This window comes from Pseudophryne corroboree, chromosome 6 (assembly GCF_028390025.1).
Source record: "Pseudophryne corroboree isolate aPseCor3 chromosome 6, aPseCor3.hap2, whole genome shotgun sequence".
Lineage (NCBI taxonomy): Eukaryota > Metazoa > Chordata > Amphibia > Anura > Myobatrachidae > Pseudophryne > Pseudophryne corroboree.
In genome coordinates this window covers 588,576,590-588,598,688 of record NC_086449.1, presented here as the reverse complement: position 1 = coordinate 588,598,688, position 22,099 = coordinate 588,576,590, and the positions used below count along the sequence as shown (strand labels likewise).

General features: G+C 46.1%; 1 protein-coding gene across 4 annotated transcripts in view; it reads left to right on the top strand.

Moving 5' to 3' along the window:
• The window catches only part of PRR7 (proline rich 7, synaptic), a 111,563-nt gene that overhangs the window by 64,626 nt on the left and 24,838 nt on the right, over positions 1-22,099 (top strand). For all 4 annotated transcript variants that reach the window (XM_063927981.1, XM_063927980.1, XM_063927982.1 and 1 more), the window contains exon 2: positions 17,198-18,006. In XM_063927981.1, coding sequence (XP_063784051.1) covers positions 17,604-18,006 — 403 coding nt within the window. In that variant the 5' untranslated portion in view covers positions 17,198-17,603. The remainder of the gene's footprint in view (positions 1-17,197; positions 18,007-22,099) is intronic.

Below are 22,099 nucleotides of genomic sequence, written 5' to 3'. Positions count from 1 at the left end.
CCCTACTTATTACAGCTTGACAAAGGCAACACACGGCTTGACACCAGTTGTCCGCATTTCTGTTGAAATAATTCCACACCGAAGAGGTGATTTTTTTTTGTATTTTGACCAGGCATGTCAATGGCCATATTCGTCCCACGGACAACAGGTGTCTCCCCGGGTGCCTGACTTAAACAAACCACCTCACCATCAGAATCCTCCTTGTCAATTTCCTCCCCAGCGCCAGCAACACCCATATCCTCATCCTGGTGTACTTCAACAGTGACATCTTCAATTTGACTATCAGGAACTGGACTGCGGGTGCTCCTTCCAGCACTTGCAGGGGGCGTGTAAATGGTGGAAGGCGCCACCTCTTCCCGTCCAGTGTTGGGAAGGTCAGGCATCGCAACCGACACAACTGGACTCTCCTTGGAGATTTGTGATTTAGAAGAACGCACAGTTCTTTGCTGTGCTTTTGCCAGCTTAAGTCTTTTCATTTTTCTAGCAGGAGGATGAGTGCTTCCATTCTCATGTGAAGCTGAACCACTAGCCATGAACATAGGCCAGGGCCTCAGCCGTTTCTTGCCACTCCGTGTCGTAAATGGCATATTGGCAAGTTTACGCTTCTCCTCAGACGCTTTTAATTTAGATTTTTGGGTCATTTTACTGAACTTTAGTTTTTCTGGATTTTACATGCTCTTTACTATGACATTGGGCATCGGCCTTGGCAGACGACGTTGATGGCATTTCATCGTCTCGGCCATGACTAGTGGCAGCAGCTTCAGCACGAGGTGGAAGTGGATCTTGATCTTTCCCTATTTTACCCTCCACATTTTTTTTCTCCATTTTTTTATGTGTGGAATTATATGCCAGTAATATATCAATAGCAATGGCCTACTGTACTGTACTATATATGTATACTGTTGGTCACCAAAATGCTGCACTGTAATACTATATATACTGCTCACAAAAATGCAGCACAGATATGGAATGGATACTTGCAGTGACACAGAGCTGCAAGATACAGCAATGGCCTACTGTACAACTATATACTGTTGGTTACCAAAATGCTGCACTGTAATACTATATATACTGCTCACAAAAATGCAGCACAGATATGGAATGGATACTTGCAGTGACACAGAGCTGCAAGATACAGCAATGGCCTACTGTACAACTATATACTGTTGGTCACCAAAATGCTGCACTGTACTACTGTATATACTGCTCACAAAAATGCAGCATAGATATGGAATGGATACTTGCAGTGAGACAGAGCTGCAAGATACAGCAATGGCCTACTGTACTGTACTACTATTATACTGGTGGTCCCCAGTCCCCATAATAAAGCACACTGAGCACAGATATTTGCAGCACACTGAGCACAGATATTTGCAGCACACTGAGCACAGATTATGGAGCTTTTCAGGGAGAGAACGCAGCCACGTCCTCTCCGTTCAATCTCCAATGCACGAGTGAAAATGGCGGCGACGCGCGGCTCTTTATATAGAATACGAATCTCGCGAGAATCCGACAGCGGGATGATGACGTTCGGGCGCGTTTGGGTTAACCGAGCAAGGCGGGAAGATCTGAGGCTGCCTCGGAACCGGGGGGTTTCGGATCTCGGACAACCGAACCCGCTCATCTCTAGTTTGAACACACCCCACCCAAATCAAAATCTCTCTGCACACGTTACATCTGCCCTACCTGTAGTACAGCATGGTTTTGCCCAATTGCTAACTTTTTTGGTTTGCTAACAAACCTGAATAAGGTCCTAAATACGTGCCTCTTATTTCTTTTTTTAATGAGATAATTATAACTAAAATATGCTGGGCCTTCATGGAAATCCTGTAGCAGTTTAACATGAGCAGACAGTCTCGCTACAAGTCATGGCCAACTGAGCTCTCGCTGGTTATTTGAAGGCTAATTTAGTTAACTCAAGTAAATTGTGAATAATAAAATAGAACTGTTATCTCTATTGACATAAAAAAAAAATTGTGCGACCACAGCAACTTGGTGATAGCAGGGAGGCCTGCTGTTGCTAGGTGCCTGTCCTAGTTACCTACATGTTCTTCCTGATAATGTTACCTAGCAACAGCTGTTGGCAGAACCTGCTTAAAGCGGGGGAAGGGGGGGCTCAGGGGACAAGTAACTCCAGGCCACCCATGCATAAAGGTGCCCCCCTGGACCCACAGGATATTTTCACTTTTGCCCTGAGGTCACGCAGCTGCTGCTGCCACATTGCCTCCATCATCAGTGCCAGCACTCAGTGCTGCTGTCACTGTGCCACCCGAACTGTTCATCTCTCACTGCCACCAGTAAGCTGCGGTGAGGATGCCCCTACTCCCTCCACTCCCGGCGGAGAATCCGCCCCCTATGCTCCGTGACACCCTGCCGCTTTATCTCATCAACCTGTATCTTTGCTTTTCCTGCCCTTCCTCTCCTCTCCATATCTGTGACTGTTTGCTCTCCTTCTCCCCCTGAGCTCCTCCGAGACCAGGTAGCCTACTTTCTGCTGAGGTAAGAATATAGGGAAGTGTAGGGGGCAATCTAAATGCAGTCTGGGGGTGTATTACTGTTATCTGAAGAGGTTATGTTAAGAGGATGGGGGTGTATTAACATTATGGGTGTATATTACTGATTTCGTGCTGGGGCGTATTAATGTTAATGGGGTATATTACAGCTGTCCTGGTGGTGGGGTGGGGGTTTAGTAATGTTATAGGGGTATATTATTGCTATCTAGGTGGTGGAGTGGAGATGTACTAATACTGGGCCTGATTTAGAGGTAGGTGGATCTGCAGTAGCAGCTTCGCTACTGCGTGTTTATGCTAATGCTACACTGGGTGTCCTAATATGATGTCCACCAGCTGTAACATAAATCTGTCAATGTGCGCATTACGACGGGCCATGAATCGAACATCGGCCACACTATCAAACATTAAAGCATCCATGTGGTGCTTAGAATGTCCATTGGATCATGACTGCCAGTGCCAGTGGAACTGCATCTTTTGATGCAATTCCAGACATTGACATGCCTACCGCCATTAGCCACCCTCCAATCACCTCCCAGGAAACTACATGGCTCTCCATGCAATGCCGATATTTGTCTCCTGGTGGTAACCTTTGGGATGCATTATATTGGCCCTATTTGGCACGGTGCTAGGAGTCATACATTCATAGGATTATGTACCTTTACATCTCTGCAGATCTGAAGGCTCAGACTTAGAAAACCAAGTGTCCAGAAGAGGGGATCAGTGGGCTGGAGCAGATGCCCTCAGCGATAAGTAGCTGTGACATGCACCCACCGACACATTTTATATTGACGTTTCGGAGCGTCTGACCCTTCTTCCAGAAAACAATTTACCAGTTTGTTTGTTCTAAGTACACCCTGTGAGTGCAGTTTATTTCCACCATTGGACGTGTATATATATATATATATATATATATATATATATATATACTGTATACCTCTGCCTGCCTATGTAATAGGTTTCCCCCAACTGAAGTGCCCTGGGCCCCCCATAGCCTTAATCCGGCCCTGGCTGTTGGGTAGTGTAGTATGTATGTGGTGGTTTCACTGAGACATTGATGACATTGAGGGGTAGATGTATTATACTCGCACTCTTTACCAAGGCGAAGCAGGAAGCAGTAGTGACGAGATGTATAAAAATCTAATTTGCTAAAGTGGGAGTCTGAAACATCCCCCCTCCGACGATCCCTGCTAGACCCCACAGAGCGCATCAGCCTAGCGCTGATGCTCTGTATCTCTCCTCCCGGCCGGCTCACTGGGCATGCGCGAGATCTCGTAAGTCTCGCAAGATCTCATATGTAGCCCAGCAGCCGTCACAGCCAGGAACAGAGTGTCTTGCTGTGGTGAATCGATAGCCGCAGGCAGAGGCGGATTTAGATCTCATCGGGCCCTAAGCAAGACACCGTTTTGGGGCCCCCCCTACCTCAAACAATCCATGACACTATAGGTTCATTCCTGATTTATTACCCTTACATTATTTGTCATTTTTCCTCCTTACATTCTACATTTTAAAACTTTAAGCATTACTGGCATAACAAACATTAAAAATGTACATAAAAACACAGGCCCTCATTCCGAGTTGATCGGTCGCAAGGCGAATTTAGCAGAGTTACACACGCTAAGCCGCCGCCTACTGGGAGTGTATCTTAGCATCTTAAAATTGCGACCGATGTATTCGCAATATTGCGCTCACAAACTACTTAGCAGTTTCTGAGTAGCTCCAGACTTACTCTGCCTGTGCGATCAGTTCAGTGCTTGTCGTTCCTGGTTTGACGTCACAAACACACCCAGCGTTCGCCCAACCACTCCCCCGTTTCTCCGGCCACTCCTGCGTTTTTTCCGGAAACGGTAGCGTTTTCAGCCACACTCCCATAAAACGGCCTGTTTCCGCCCAGTAACACCCATTTCCTGTCAATCACATTACGATCGCCGGAGCGATGAAAAAGCCGTGAGTAAAAATACTATCTTCATAGCAAAGATACTTGGCGCAGTCGCAGTGCGAATATTGCGCATGCGCACTAAGCGGAATTTCACTGCGATGCGATTAAAAATACCGAGCGAACGACTCGGAATGAGGGCCACAGTGCAAACATAATATAAAATAATTTCTTAAAATTTTTAACGCCTGATATCCTAGAAAGGCAGGCAGTTCTGTGATTATTGCACAGATAATAAAATTTAAGTATAAAAACACTAAGAATATTCATCTCTCAAATGTTCACTGTATTTATTCCATACATACATTTACACGATCAGCATTTCAAAACATACGTGTTACAAAGCATAGCTAGCCAATATTTCTTAACTTTTTTATAAGCCTAGTAAGACTTGCGTTACTTAGCATCATTTTTTTTACAATTATTACTACAGCAAAACAATTTACAATCAGGATCCAAAACAGATCTGCCACTGCCGACATGTTGTTGTCTGAGTTCTATTATCGTAAAGGCACCACTCCTCCCATACCCCTTCCCCCTGCTGGCACCCTCTACACCCCCCCCCCCCCCCCACACACACACACACACACACACCGCATTCACCCCCAGACACTGAAGGTGGATGTTCGTGTCCGATATGAGCTATATTGCTCCGAGCTCTAAAGTCAGCGCTGGCAGGCACCTCATCTCCCATCCCCCCCAAACCCACAAGCACAGATTGTGGAGCTCTATTGCTCCAAGGCAGCTGCAGGCATCTAACCCCCTATACCCCCCCCCCCCCCCAAAGAAAAAAAAAAACACAACCCAGACTGATTGTGGAGCTGTATTGCACCAAGCTGCAGCTGGCAGGCACGTAGTTACCACCTCCAGCAGCACTGGCAGGCACACTCCCACGCCCATCAACAAGCTCCAAACACATGATTGTGCCCCGCACTGGCAGGCACACTATCCACCCTCCCCATCGACAAGTCTGATCACCCCCTTCCCCCCCCCTGCCACACACACTGTAGCAATTTATGAATATTTACTTCTATTAATTTTAAATACTGTAGATCTAAAGAGAATGAATAAAAAACTTGGCAAGGCATCGACAAAGCATGTGCTGCAGCATAGAGTGCAAGGGAGCCTTAACTGACACTTACAGGGAGCCTTGTAACTAAGAGAGCCTTAACTGACAATCCCCCCCCCCCCACCCTACTGTACTGCGGCGCTGGACTACAGACCCCCCCTCCCCAACACACTGTACTGCGGTGCTGGACCTTATTCCCCCCCACCCCAGATAAACTGTACTGTGGCGCTGGGCTACAGATCCCCCCCCCGACACACTGTATTGCAGCGCTGGAGTTCAGACACCCTCCCCTCCCTTCTCCCCACGGACACACAGTGTACTGCAGCACTGGAGTTCAGATTCCCACGCCCCCTCCCCCCCAACACACTGTACTGCGCCACTGGAGTTCAGACCCCAAACCCCCCCCCCCACACCGAAGCACTTTGTACTGCAGCGCTGGACTTCAGACTTCCACCACAAGCACCCCCCCCCCCACACACACTACTCCTCCTCTCCCCCCCCACACACACACACTGTACTCCTCCTCCACCCCCCCCACACACACTGTACTCCTCCTCCTCCCCCCCCCCACACGCACACTGTACTCCTCCCCCCCCCCACACACACACTGTACTCCTCCTCCCCCCCCACACGCACACTGTACTCCTCCTCCCCCCCACACACACACTGTACTCCTCCTCCCCCACACACACACTGTACTCCTCCTCCTCCTCCCCCCCCCACACGCACACTGTACTCCTCTCCCCCCCACACACACTGTACTCCTCCTCCTCTCCCCCCCCACACACACTGTACTCCTCCTCCTCTCCCCCCCCCACACACACACTGTACTCCTCCTCCTCTCCCCCCCACACACACACTGTACTCCTCCTCCTCTCCCCCTCACATGCACACTGTACTCCTCCTCCCCCCCCCACACACACACACACACACACTGTACTCCTCCTCCTCTCCCCCCCCCCACACACACACACACACACACACACTGTACTCCTCCCCCCCCACACGCACACTGTACACCTCCCCCCCCACACACACACACTGTACTCCTCCTCCCCACCCACACACACACTGTACTCCTCCTCCTCTCCCCCCCCCCACACGCACACTGTACTCCTCCTCCCCCACACACACACTGTACTCCTCCTCCTCTCCCCCCCCACACGCACACTGTACTCCTCTCCCCCCCCACACACACACTGTACTCCTCCTCCTCTCCCCCCCCCACACACACTGTACTCCTCCTCCTCCTCTCCCCCCCACACACACTGTACTCCTCCTCCTCTCCCCCCCCACACACACTGTACTCCTCCTCTCCCCCCCCACACACACTGTACTCCTCCTCCTCTCCCCCCCACATGCACACTGTACTCCTCCTCCCACACACACACACTGTACTCCTCCTCCTCTCCCCCCCCCACACACACACTGTACTCCTCCTCCTCTCCCCCCCCCCACACGCACACTGTAGTCCTCTTCCTCTCCTCCTCCTCTCCCTCCCCCCCCCCCTCCACACTGTGCTTCTTCAAGGGCCCACAAATTTCTCCCGCTGGGCTGAGATCCATACTGCTGTCACGTGTGCCACTATGCAGTAGAGGAGGGCTACACTGTGACTGACAGCGGACCCCAAACCCCCCCCCACCCCCCCTCCCGGACACATTGTACAGCAGTGGCACCTGACTTCATCCTCGTTACCCCCTCCCCCCGAACCAATCTTTACTGTGGAGTTTAGACACCGCGCCCCCCCCCCCCCCCGGCCTCATTTTACTGCTGCAGCGCTGGACATCAAGTCCATCCCAGCTCTTAAGAAACCCCCCGGACACTGTATTGCGGCGTGGCGCTGGATTTCAGACCAGACCCTCCCTTCCCCTGACACTGTGCAGCGGTTCAGACCTCCTCTCTCCCCCCCCCCCCCCGGGACACTGTACAGCGGCGCGGTCCGCGTCCACAGACTTCAGATCCCGATCCCCCCCCCACGGACACTGTACAGCGGCGCGGCCACGGACTTCAGACACCCCCCCGCCCCCCGGCTCACTTATTCTCCGCTGGGCTCCTCTACTCTCGTGCTGCTCAGTCACGTGTGCCGCTATGCAGCGGAGGAGGGCTACACTGTGACTGACAGCGGAGAGGGCGTGAGCTGGTGCTGGTCCCAGTGGCAGCAATCCAATCAGGATGTGCTGACAGCCTGCTGGGGCCGGCTCAGCTTCACATGTGGTGTCCGTACTCTGCAAAAAAAAAAAAAAAAAACCTCTACTGCAGCGCTGCTCCTGGGCCCCATCCGTGGTTGTGGCCGGGCCCCCTGACACTTGTGGGGCCCTAAGCGGACGCCTAGGATATGCCTAGCGGTAAATCCGCCCCTGGCCGCAGGTGTCTGAATAGGCAGTGTTTCTGACAGTTTATACAATTCTGGTGTATCGGTGCGCTATCTTGTAGATAGCAGCGCCGATAAAGACGTGGGCCTATAGCACCCCTGCCATTTTCTGGTAATTATTGTTGTCTTACATGGGGGGGACTCGAATACCGCTTCTCCCCCATATCGCCTGGTCTTACATCCACCCCTGAGATTCTAAGAGTCAGTGCACACTGCACACTGTAAATTCCAGTAATCTGCTTGATTTTATGTGTTGTAGAAAGATCCACATAGTGGCACTTTAGATGTGGAGAAGTTGTTAGAGAATGGCCTTTAAATGTAAAAGTGTCACTATTCACAAAGCTCATAGCAGATAAAATCCAACCTCTAATTTTACACACCTTATAACTCTATTATGTAGTTTCTCCTCCAAGAAAACATATGGGCAGTGTACATCCCACCACACATCGCATCGATACTAATCGCATATGTACTAACATATGTGATTAGTATCGTGAAGGCCAGCTCTTCCGATAAGAGAAGTCCTTCGCAACGTGCTCTAGTCCCTGGTTTATAACCTGGGAGTCCATCTGCGCATGCGCAGAAGGATGCAGTGGCCATTGGTCATGCTGGGAGGGATCCGATCGGATCCCTCATACAGCGCGATGCGGAAAGAGACTCATAGGATTCTATAGGATAACAGCAGCTATAGCTGGCGTTACCCTCCGCACCGGAGTCCTGGTGTTGGAGACATAGTACATTTGGAAATGCGGTAAAAAAAAAACTGAAAACTGTTTTTTACTGCATTTCTTCTTTAGTACATCCCGCTCATGAGGAGAGTCAGGGATGAGCCATAAGCCTCCTACTGAAACTTAGCTGACAGGATTTCTAATCTTCTACATTTTTGCGTAAGTAAGCCCTTGGGCTTCTATAGGCAACACGATCTTTAGATGACGTTACCTATGGGCACATTACATACAAATCTACAGCAATACATGTGGTGATCCATATGTATTGTGGTAAACCTGTAAAAATGACAGTTTTCAGAGGTATTACCCCAGTTTTTGGGTCAATACATCCTGTTCCCTGTCACTACGAGCATGCTTCTCCAACATTTTTAGATCTTTGATGTGTAACTAAAGTATTCTCCTGCCCACAGACAGTTCAGTTCTACTAATGTTCAGTAATTTCCACCTCTCTGCAACAACTTTTCTACAGTCTCCTGTCCGGATTCAGTATGATATGCCACCTGTCAGGATCCCAGCAGACAGGAGACAGAAGCTGGGATCCCGACAGCCAGAATACCAGCGGCGAGCTGAGCATGTCCCCTCGTTGCACTCACCACATTTCCGGCATGGGTTACATTCCCCCTCGGGTGGTGGCGCGGACCATCACCCGAGTGGGAATTCTGACTGGCGGTTTGGATTCTGACCGCTGGTATTGTACCATGCATGAATGCCTCCCTCCTGTCCTGATCTGTTAGCCCTGTATCTCACTCACAGCATTGTAACGGTCCTTGCTCAAGTGGCAACAGCTACTCTTACTTTCTCAGCTTTGACCACAATCTGTGGCCTGCTACTAAAAATGTGTTACTGTCAAAAACTTTACTGCAAGTAGAATGTCTTTAGCAAACGTCTTGTACTTGTCATGGCATCCTCAAATCTCCTATCTGTCACACCTATTAACTACTGCCAAACAAATATACTTTGAGTATTTCATCTTGGCTCTGGCTTCTAGCCTTAATTGCCTCTTTAAAACCTTTAAATCTCTTCTCAGCCATTCCACACCAACCTCTGACCACTATCACTCACCAAGATCTTGATTGACAGCATCCAATATCCAAAATGCTCTCTCCAACACTATTTGATTTCTTTCCTGTATCCCCTCACTTTGATCCTTGCTGTACGCTATCAGGCTTTCATTCACAATACTCCAGTGATGACTGATAAATGTAAAGATCACTACTCATTTCTGATTCTCCTGAAACAGTCTGTTTTATTCGACAACGTTAACAACTCCCTTCTCATGGGGAGATGTACAGTATCAAGCCTTGGAGAGAGATAAACAGGTCCATGTACTAAGGGCAGAAAATGGGGAAAAGCACGAAAGGCAGAGAAAATCCCTGTACATACCGCTTCTCAATATGTACTAAAGGGATTATCTAGTGCTAATAGCAGGATACATTATCATACCCTCCAACTGTACCTTTTTGGCCAGTACAGTTCCGTTTTTGTATGGTCTGTAACGGCCAAAAAGGGCTTTGTACCTGGTTTTGGCATCTCCCTATCCTATTCATTCCTGAGAGCGTTGTGGGCAAGCCCCCTTTCTGAATTTGTACCGGTTTTCAGCACAGCAGTGTTGGAGGGTATGCATTATCGGCACTGCACCTGGGTCACTAGAGCTGCCATAGGCACAAGGGTGTAGCTACCATAGGTGCAGGCAGTGGAGCTGATATGGGCCCAGAGATGAGAGGGGCCCACCTTCCCTGTCACAATTACATGTGTTATATACAAGGGCATAGTTACCATAGGTGCAGGCAGTGCAGCTGCTATGAGGCCCAGAGCTGAGAGGGGCCACCCCTGTCACAGTTACATGTGTTATATACAAGGGCGTAGTTACCATAGGTGCAGGCAGTGCAGCTGCTATGGGCCCAGAGCTGAGAGGGGCCCACCTTCCCTGTCACAGTTACATGTGTTATATACAAGGGCATAGTTACAATAGGTGCAGGCAGTGCAGCTGCTATGAGGCCCAGAGCTGAGAGGGGCCACCCCTGTCACAGTTACATGTGTTATATACAAGGGCGTAGTTATCATAGATGCAGGCAGTGGAGCTGCTATGGGCCCAGAGATGAGAGGGGCCCACCTTCCCTGTCACAGTTACATGTGTTATATACAAGGGCATAGTTACCATAGGTGCAGCCAGTGCAGCTACTATGAGGCCCAGAGATGAGAGGGGCACACCTTCCCTGTCACAGTTACATGTGTTATATACAAGGGCATAGTTACCATAGGTGCAGCCAGTGGAGCTGCTATGAGGCCCAGAGATGAGAGGGGCCCATCTTCCCTGTCACAGTTACATGTGTTATATACAAGGGCATAGTTACCATAGGTGCAGCCAGTGCAGCTGCTATGAGGCCCAGAGCTGAGAGGGGCCCACCTTCCCTGTCACAGTTACATGTGTTATATACAAGAGCATAGTTGCCATAGGTGCAGCCAGTGCAGCTGCTATTGGGCCCAGAGCTGAGAGGGGCCCACCTTCCCTGACAAAGTTACAGGTGTTATATACATTTTTCGCCATTGGGTGGTACGTAGGGGTCCTTTCAAACTTTTTCCTTGGGGCCTGCAATATATCTAGGTATGCCCCTGGACCTGCTCATTTTAGTGTGGTATAAAATTAACTGGAGGGCATTTTAATGTTACATAATATGAACCCAGGGCACTGTAATGAGGCACAATATGTACTGGCAGCTCCAAAATGTGACATAGGGTGAACTTAAGCACTACTGCGATTCATAGAAGAAACTAGGGCACTACTATGGGGCATAACATTTAAATAAGGATCTACTATGGTTCAGAAAATGAACTAGGACATGCCCGTACTATTATAGCCCATAAAATTAACAACTGCTGCAGAGAAGTGTCTCTGTAGAAGCATTGGGACGGAGTCCCCTTCAAAATGTTGCTACGGGGCCCACAAAGTTCTGGCTACGCCCCTGCATAGGAACCTATGGCAGCGCTAAGTTTCCAAGGTGTTACTTAATGGAGAGGTCACTTACCATCGTCTGTCTTCTCCAGCGCTGGAATTACTTCCTCTTGTTGAAATTACCTGCCTCTTCTCACTGGAGAAGCAGGAAGTGAACACTGTCTCTTTGGCGGATTTCAATAAAGGTGGTTTAAAAATAGGGTTACCACCTCATCCCTTTAATTCTGGACACATATTAATTATACAGGTTCCGTGGCTGATTTAAACCAGGTGAAATGGAGTCTTGAAGTCAGCCAGCCACAGAACCTGTGTAATTAATATGTGTCCAGAATTAAAGGGATGAGGTGATAACCCTATTTAAAAAAAATCTGTCTGCTGCTGTATACTTACCGACTTCTCCCGGAGAGAGCAGCCAGGTCGGCTCAGCAGGGGGACGGGGCAGGTCAATGATGAGCAGAGGGGGCGGGGGAGAGGCAGGATGGAGGCGGTACAGGGCATGGTTACCGCGTCCCGTTATTTAAGCCACGTGGTTACCGCGTCCCATTATCTAAACAAAGCAGTTCTTCAGTATTTATCTCTACCTCCCCATTTCCTCTCTCAGAGTCCCACAAGGCTTGCTCTCCATCTCTATACCCCTTCTCTTTCAATACTATTAAGCTATTTCTGATATTATATATATATATATATACATTATATTTATATATATATATGAAACTACAAGTTAGAATTGTCAGTTCAAAACCATAGCAACTAGGCAGAGCTATGTAGTATGCAGCCACACACTATACAGTCACTCACAATGTTGATTATTTTTCTGACAATTATTTTGCAAGTGTCATACCCAGGATTAGAACCCACGACCTATTACACTGGAAACAGGCACCTTACTGATAGAGCTATTTGCTCCTGAACAAGAAGCATGAGAATTCTAACTATATGAAGTTACTTGTAATTGTCAGAGAAGTAACTTCATACAGTTAGAATTCTCATACTTCCTACTCAGGAGCAAATAGCTCCATCAGTAAGGTATCTGCTTCCAGAAACTAAGGTGGAGACGTTCCTCTCCCACTATGTCACTCATACACAGTAACAAGATGATGCTGCGCATGTGCAGTAATAGTATGTTTCTATGTTAGTACTGGTGGCAATCTTGGGATGGGAATTAAGCATAATCTCTGGAGAAGCCATATTGGAGACTGCGCAGTAACGCTTTGCACGTCTAACACTTCAGACTCCCCTTTTCACAACCAACATGTACACTCTCTGGGTTGCCTGGTCTTTCCCTTGTGTTTATATAAAATATTTTCATACATTTTTTAGTGAATATCAAATTTGTATATAAAATACTGTTGCTGAGCAGCCTAATAAGAATTACAGCTCATTTGTATCTTTGCTGGACATTGATTTAATGACACATTAATTTCTCTTATTTTTATCTCTGTCTTGGCCATGTTTGTTTAAATTGGTATATTATATTGCATTGCATTTACATATTTTATATTATTGTTATTATTATACATGCAATTTAATTTGTTATACCTATGGATTGAATAGCCTTGATTCTAGCTTTGCTAGCGCTGTTATTTACATAATTTGTTTCATGTAATAGCATCCATACAGTTTTATAATTAAATAAAGGGGCATATACAATGGCCCGGTACATTCATGCCTGCTTTTGCTTGTCTGCATTTGTTATATATGTTTGACCAGTCTGAACCAGGATTACCACCCCTCGGTGGGCTTAATTTGTGATGCCTATGAGCCTCAGATGGAGACATGAAGTAGCGCTGCCAACCTGAATTCTATTCAGGAGTGTTCTAAGGGGTTGGTAACGATATCCCAGCAGTTAAGATCCTGACAGTCAGAATGCGACAGCAGCATCCTGACATTCAAAATTCCGATGGATCCCAGTGAGTATTTTAACCCTAATCCTAACCCTCCTCCCGCAGCCTTACCCTAACTCACCCCTCCAGCAGCCTAACATTAACCGTCCCCTCCCTCAGCCTAACCCTGACTGTGTCCCCGCTCAACCTAAACCTAACCTTCCCTCTAGTTCCTAACCCTTAACCTAACTCCGGTACTTATCATCGGGATTCTAACTGTCAGGGTGCATCTGTTGGCATCAGGATCTCGACCACCGGTCATTATCCACATGCTGTTCTAAGGATTCTTCTCTAACTGAATTGTAGAACAGTTTCAGAAATATGGGCTTAATTTGCAAAGTGTTTTGAGTTTTTCTAATTTGTTTCAATGAAAAAAACAAAACAATCATAGCTGTAAGAATTGTTATATGATTCCGACTGAGCTCTCATGCTTCAGACTGGATACAATTGTAATGAATGTGTGCATAAGGCCTCATACAGAGATGGATGCAATGTCAATGTTCCACGCAACTGAGTGATTTTTGGCAGACTGCATGTGTCGCGATCGCATTGCGCATGCATCAAGACGCTGCTGCGATCTCGCTCACAATGAGGATTTCATCACATAGTGATTGACAGGAAGTGAGCATATTGGGGAGTGGTTGGTAAAACGCAGATGAGTCACGTTTTTGGGGCGTGTATCTGCCGCCAGCTCCTAGCTTTTACATACAAAAACATGGCATCTGCTTCAGTACTGGCGTGTCAAGTTTGCGTAGCCATAGGGCTACCCTTAAGCCCAACGTTCCTTGTTCTTGCGTGTAGGCTGTGAATGTGTACGCAATTGAGAATGCATTATGATGGCTTCGGTGGGCGTTTCTTTTAATTTCTGGCAGCAGCTTCACTTGCTAACATCAGCAGTTGTGAAGCTAAGGAAATTGCACTTGCAATTGCATTAGTGTCCATCTCTGCCTCAGGCCTATATATAGTAGAGTATGTTTTATAGACTCTGCCCTCCATTTATTTAATTTGGTGGCACTAAAATAATTTCATCCTGAGTCAAAAAGTGTGAAAGATTTAACGAGGGAACATATATCTCTAAAGGGAGCTCATTAACTATACAGCGCTTTTATCAAATACCTGAAGAACTAAGTAGGATTAGAAATCTTCATTGACCATACAGTGACTAATAAACGTGATGTTTGTACTTTGCTGTCCATGGAGATAAATGACTCCTGGTTCTAGCTCAGTCCAGGGCCTGATTAAGGGTTCCAGCCACCCGAGGCTAATACAGAAGTGTCCGCCCCCCCTTCCACTCCCCCCGCCGCCAATTTTTTTGCTCATATTCAGCTAAAAATCTATAATTATGTGTCGAAATTTACTACAGATTCAATATTGTTTGCTGATACAAATTGTATATTTTTTTTGCATTCTATAGAAACATAGACTGATGACAATAATACGAAATGATACACACAGTTTACATCAATATTTTATATCAAGCTCCATTTTCTTGCAGCGCTTTTACAGAGAATATTTGGCCATTCACACCAGTCCCTGCCCCAGTGGAGCTTCCAGTATATATTCCCTACCACATGTACACGCACACACATTAAAAGGCTTCTCCAGACACTTTCTCCATCATAATATCCTCCAGGCAACCCCAATCATTAAATTCAGTACTCCAAACATAACCCCTGTAATAATGTGATCCAGAACCCCTCAGAAAAAAATATATTCCAAACCCACTCCCCATAATAATAGGATCAACACCATCCCCTTTAGGTAAATTATGCTCCGGACCCACACCATCATAATAATATGCACCACACACACCAGCCCACCAGTAATACTATGCTCTCAGACCTCCCACCCTTGTTATATGCTTCAGAACCCCTATAGTGATATGCTCCAGTCAGACCTTCCTATGCTCTCAGATGCCTCCTCCCATGATAACATTGTTCCAGTCAGTCCCCAGTATATGTGTTTCAAGATCCTCCTATCCCCCCACCCATAATATGATGCACCAGACAACCCCCACTTCCCCATTAATAATATTGTACAGCTCCCCGTCTCCTACCCCAAAAATATGCATCAGACTAGACAGCCCCCACCCTGGGTCCCCATAATAATAAAGTGCTACCTCTAACTAAAGGACTGGAGTCAGGACTGTCACATAGCTGTCTTCAGATAGTCTCGGGGGACACACACCAGTCCGACAGACAGTCAGTCTATTGGTTTATCAGGCCGTGTGTTCCACGATGCATGAGCAGAAGGACTCCCAGGTCCTAAACCCAGAAGCCCTTCTAATGCAAAGGACAGGTCTTACGGGGAGATCTGTCCTTTGTGTTTTCCTTCAACCATATAACATTAGTAAATGCCGTTGTGATTGCAATGACTGGTGGGAGGCAAGGCATGCAAAATGTGATGCGTCATGCATCCCGCCCCTTGTCAACATTTGAAATGGCCAAATCGGGACACGCCCAAAGGAGGATGCATTTAATTGTTAAAAGAATTATCCACCTAAACATATAAGAATTTCTCACACAAATTATTAATTTTTCCCTTTGGATATAAAAAAACCTGTGGGGTTGGACAGTATTTGTGGAATGCGATCCGCCCTAGGGATCCCAGTTCCAGTGCCTGGGTCTTGTTGAATCATGGTGGGTCTCCCCTCTATGGTTCCATCAGTCATGGTTGGTAAAGCTTAGCACTGGTTAATGTAAAATCAGAGGAACTGGTGTTTGTCCCCTTAGTTGTTATTGGCAGACAAGTTGATAGGTGCATAGCAGATGTGGGCAAGGAGGCTAGTCCACACGTTGAGTAATTTTTATTGAATATAATAAGATACAAGGTGATAGAAGACAAACAACAGTCAACATAATGAAGTTTAAATCTCTCCTGTGCTAAGTACTGTAAAACCGTACAACACTATGATGCTCCAATAACACAGTGACAGGCGTGGGCATGTACAGACCCATTTATAGAGCCAAGTAAACAACATGCACCTACTGTTTAATCAGTCTGACCTTTAAGTCTCGTGACATGTGATGTTATTGTGGCTAAGTCATGTATAATAACACTCATTCAAGAGACAGCTGTAGCGATTAACCATTTAACTACATGTCAGCAGTTTTTCCTAAGCTTAAAGGCCTGGGACTGGATATCAATTTGGTGGGGTGCACCATGTTATTACTATTATTTATTTTAATTTGGAAAATGTTCACATTTGTTTGTCTTGTTTTAAAGAATGCACATATTCAAGGGATTTGTCCAGTACTTTCTACAACACAAACCTACCAGAGGCAGGCAATTTTTTAGTAAGGACTATTAGGCTGTGCGGCAGGTTTTAAAACTGACACTTAGCCAATCTGGGGTTTGTATAGTTTTACTGAGGAATTGAAACAGCAGTTACTTTTTATACATTGGAGTTTAACAGCAGGATTGTGTCCGTTTTGATTTAAAAAAAAATTGGCGTGATGTAATTCAGCCAGGAAAACACTGCAATCTTGTCGTCATTTCAATTCTGCCTTATTGGAACAATACCCCATGATGTCAACATCATTATACTGTAACAAATTCTGTGTTACTTTGGGTTGTGGTGTGGTGCGGACAGTAATAAAGTGGTAATATAAATTTATGTACAGTGGTGACACTGTTCATTTGTAAAGAGGTAGATATGATTTTGCCATGTTTTCATGATTGTTATGCACTGTGCAGTAAATTTACACATACTGTATGTTTCTAACAGTGTATGTTTTCTGTTTGCAGATTATACAATCACATATGGAATAAAACGTCATGGATAGATGAAACAAAACACAAAGACAATACCAAAACCATACAAATCTAGTTTTACATCTGTTTGGACATAACTGAAACTCTGTGACTGATTTCTAGATAAAGACAATACATAAAACCTTCCAAAATCAAGCAATATACTTACTGCCATACAATTGGTTGATCTTCAGAACCTGCATTCACAATAAAACGTACTTGAGGTCTAGCATTGCTGAATGACAGCTGGCAGCGATCAGTGGGGATTCAGACAGCCCAACAAAATCAATCTGTGAACAACTATATCCATGGGTGGAAGTACTCATAGGACCACAGCCCAAGATGAAGAGGACTGAAACAATAAGTAATAAAATGACAGAAAGAAAGAGCCAGGGATGATATGCCATCTTTGCACAAAGAATACCTGACGCTGGTGCCCCCATCTGTGAATCTGCAGTGCGTGTTTGGGGGTTCCTGCCCCTCTGTATGGCAGAATAAGATGGTTATGTCTCAGGGCACTTACACTTTTCTCAGTTGTTTTGCTGGATTCTGGCTTATTTGGGGGCTTATAGTGTTGCTGTGCTGCCTTTGCAGTTTTCTGAGACGCAGAATGAAGAGACGTAGAGAGGAGAGGTTGCGGGAGCAGAGTTTACGCTCTGTTCACATAGAGCCACTTCAGTATGAGGAATATGTTAGCAGCCCACGTATACCTGTGTCCCATCGAATTAGGGCACAGGCAGCAAATCAGCCACCACCAGCAGCATCAGCACAAGCTCGCCCATGGTCTGCTACCCGCAGGACTGGTAAGAGGCCAAAAACCAATAACAATACAATATGGATTGTCATCTTAGGGGGACATGTACTAAGCACAAATAAAAGTGGAGGAGTGAGCCAGTGGAGAAGTGCCCATGGCAACCAATCAGCTGCTCTGTATACTTTTATAGTATGTAATTTATAAATGTTACGTCAATGCTGATTGGTTGCCATGGGCCACAACTCCACTGGCTCACTTCTCCACTTTTATCGCTGCTTAGTAAATCTCCCCTTAAAATCTCTACATTATTCTTCGGGAACAATAAGTACTGGATGTTGATATGCAAATTAGCTGAGACAAAGCTTGAGTTTTGGTGTGTTTTTATCTACATATTATTAGTAATTAATATGACCACCCTTTTACACATTTTTTTTCCTCTTCTCTGGGAGAAGCACGAATGTGGGATCCAGCTGATTGGCGATGGGAGAGTAGCCGGGTGTCCTTGTCATCAGGATCCCCCCCTCTCAATGTAATATCAAAACTCGTGGGTCAATTAAGAGGAGGCATGGCCAAAATGACCAAATTCTCATAGACTAGCGAATCACGGCACTATACTCCCTGCAGCAATTTCTGCAGCGCTGCTGTTGCGTTGCGGGACTCCGGGGGGTAAGTATGAATAATAATTGATGCAGGGTGTTCGGTGTCACACACACTGCACCCATTATTAATACACCAGTGACTGGGAGGGAGAGAACATATTCTCTAGTCCATAAGTTCTCAAACTCTGTCCTCAGGACCCCAAACAGTGCATGTTCTCCAGGTCTCCTCCCAGAATCACAAGTGCAATAATTAGCTCCACCTGATCATTAAATTGTGTCAGTGAGTAATGAATACACCTGTGCAGCTGCTGGGTTACCTGTAAAATGTGTACTGTTTGGGGTCCTGAGGACCAAGTTTGAGATCCACTGCTGTATTCTGCGAATCTTCTGCCTTGGCAGTCCCTGCAATCCTAATACAAAGTAAATGTAGGCTTTGGTGAGTGATATGTTTATGATATTGCTTTTCCTTCTGCAATCAAAGACTCAGGGATGTGGGAATTAGCAGGGGAGGCTAGCAGGATAGGTTTATGAGAAGCAATGCTGTCTTGGGAGCACTGCAACAATGTTTTGAGGGGGCGATAGTTATTTAGTTTAGCTCTGGTTACTGAAACTGGAAAATCATCAGAGATATGGGCTTTATTCCCATCTCATTAAAATTATTATTACAGTTTACTGGGTAAATCATTTATTCACAGTGTAAATAAGAACAGAAAAGTAAAAATAAGTATTACTGAGTAAAGCAATGGACATGAATTGAGCTTTGCTAAGGTTAAACGTTTTGCACTTGTACGCACAGGGCAGCCATCAGGGGGGGACTGTGGAGACTCGAGTCCCGGGCCCTTATAGAGGGGGGCCCACCCCTGGCTCCTACAGCCAATACCTGGAGAGCTGCACAGGCAGTGCAACAACAGCAGGTTGATGCGGACGGAGGACTTAAAAACTTAAAATGTCTTCCCTGTGCATCAGCTCTGTAAAACGTTCCTGCAGGTCCGCAATTCTCTACCTATATGTAGCGTCATGATGTGTGACATCACATAGGGGTGGAGCGGTGTGGCAGAATCTTTTATTTTTGGCGGGGGCCCTGTCTATTTGTCAGTCCTGGGCCCCACAATTTCTGATGGGAGCCCTGTGCATGCATCTTAGTATCTGTATGCTACACCTTATTGGGAGACACATAGGAAAACTGTATAGTGAAACCAAATAAATACATATATACATACACACATATATATATATATATATATATATATATAGGCAGCTAGCTACTTTTTGCAGCCGTGCAAACGCATAGTCGCCGCCTACGGGGGAGTGTGTTTTCGCTTTGCAAGTGTGCAATCGCATGTGCAGCCGAGCGGGACAAAAAAGTTTTTTTGCAGTTTCTGAGTAGCTCTGGACTTACTCAGTCTTTGCGATCACTTCAGCCTGTCCGGTCTCGGAACTGACGTCAGACGCCCACCCTGCAAACGCTTGGACACGCCTGCGTTTTCCCTACCACTCCCAGAAAACGGTCAGTTGACACCCATAAACGCCCTCTTTCTGTCAATCTCCTTGCGATCACCCGTGCGAATGGATTCATTGCTAGAAGCATTGCCCAGTAACGATGCTGTTTGTACCCGTACGACGCGCGTGTGCATTGCGCTGCATGCACAGTAGTAACCTGATCGCTGCGCTGCGAAAATAGGCAGCGTGCGATCAACTCGGAATGATCCCCATGGATGCTCAAAATGATATGAATTTGGGTGTTCATGCACTTCAGTGAATACAAAATATGAATTATACCATAAGCTTCTGCATTTCTGGGTCATACAATGACTCCATACACACGGTGGTGCTCCCTCTGGGTGTGCTTTAGGTGGGATCCCGCCACTCCTTGGAAACAGTGCTCCACCACCACTGAGAGTGTTGTGATGGCTAGGACAGTGCCATGGTCTCATCATAAAACTGACATGAAGGCTAGCACTCAATAGCGTCACAGATAACAAGCTGAAGACTGATTGTTTCCACGTCAAAATGTTGGATTAGTAACATGATGTGATTCAAGATTTTCAGTGCCCCCTAACCTCTGGCACCTGTCTGGGTTCAACTAAAAGTAGAAATAACAATGCCCACACTTGTTGCAAAGGGGACTGTAGTTCAAGTTTACTACATATCCTATTACATCCAATATATTTGGGAAGGATAAGCTTAATAAGCACTGTTCTAGGTTGATTTGACTAAATACTGTACATGTCAGTGTACTGTATGTGGCTAGATTAATTGTTGTACAGTATAAAACAGATTTGTGGTTACAAAAATTACCCTATAGGTGACCTAGGCCATTGTCTAAGACCTGCTGGATGCCACTCCCATAGCCTAAACCATTTATTTTTCAAGTTTCTGCTGCCCCAATAAGTTGGGCAGTTTAATGACTATTTTTTACAATACAAAGCATAAATGGGCACCATAGCACATGTATTAATATGTATGATGAGCTCCTTCATTCAGGCAGCACAACAGGGGGCAGTTTCTGAGTATCGGGAAATAGAAGCTGGCACTAGGAAGCTAGCAGTTGGTACTAGCGGGCAAGGGGTGGTGTAATGGAGGAGGGGCCCTGTGTTCCTGTGTTACTTCTCTGTGTGGGCTTCCTCCTCTCTCGTAGTGCAGTTGCGAGTAGAGTCTGGCACTCCATTTTCCCTGTGATTTCTGCATCACCCTCACCACACACTGGAGTGATGAGTATAATGTAAGGGTGCAGGGTGTGCAGACTCCCTTGGCACCAGGGCCCATGTGCACAGCACGCCCTACACCCAATACAGATATGCCACTGAAGGTAATGGAAAAATAATGGGGCAGATGTGTCCACACACCTATCCTCAAATTGTGCCAAATAGACCTATTTGATGAGCCACGGACTTTGTGACTTGGCAGTACCAAGCGTCCCACCATTAGACTTTTTAACTAAATATGCGTCTTTTCTCACATCACTAGTGCGACAAAAGTACAATGCATGGGTACCCTAACTACTGGCACTGGCATTTCATATACTTCTATGTGCAACTTTCGTTGTAAATCTGGGAAAAAAGGCAAAAGACGGAGGTCCGCACCATGCCTGGTGACACACGTCATTATACTTAATCTGCAACTTTTTACCAATTCTTTTTGTGACAAAAGTGTGAATCCTAAGAAAGTTTGTATACGGCTATGATGTAAATAAGACTTAGCATTCATGAAATAGTTCTTAAATTACGGGAATCCTGACTTGTGGCAGAGTTACGCCAGGTAATTTACGCCATATGGTGAAAAGAATAGGTGTATCAGGACACATCTGTGTAATTCACAGTAGGCTAAGTAACATGAGCAATATCACTAGTGGGGTCTCAAAGGGGACTGCAGTGTTTTATATAAAAATTTAATTAAAATGTACTTAAAAAAAAAATACTTAGGGGAAACACAACAGACCAGTATTTCAAAATCTGTTGCTGGGTCAGAGATGCCCAGAAGCAGCTGAAGAATTCCCGAAGGCAATGGAGTCGATTGCCATCGGGCTTCTGTTCTGACCTTCTC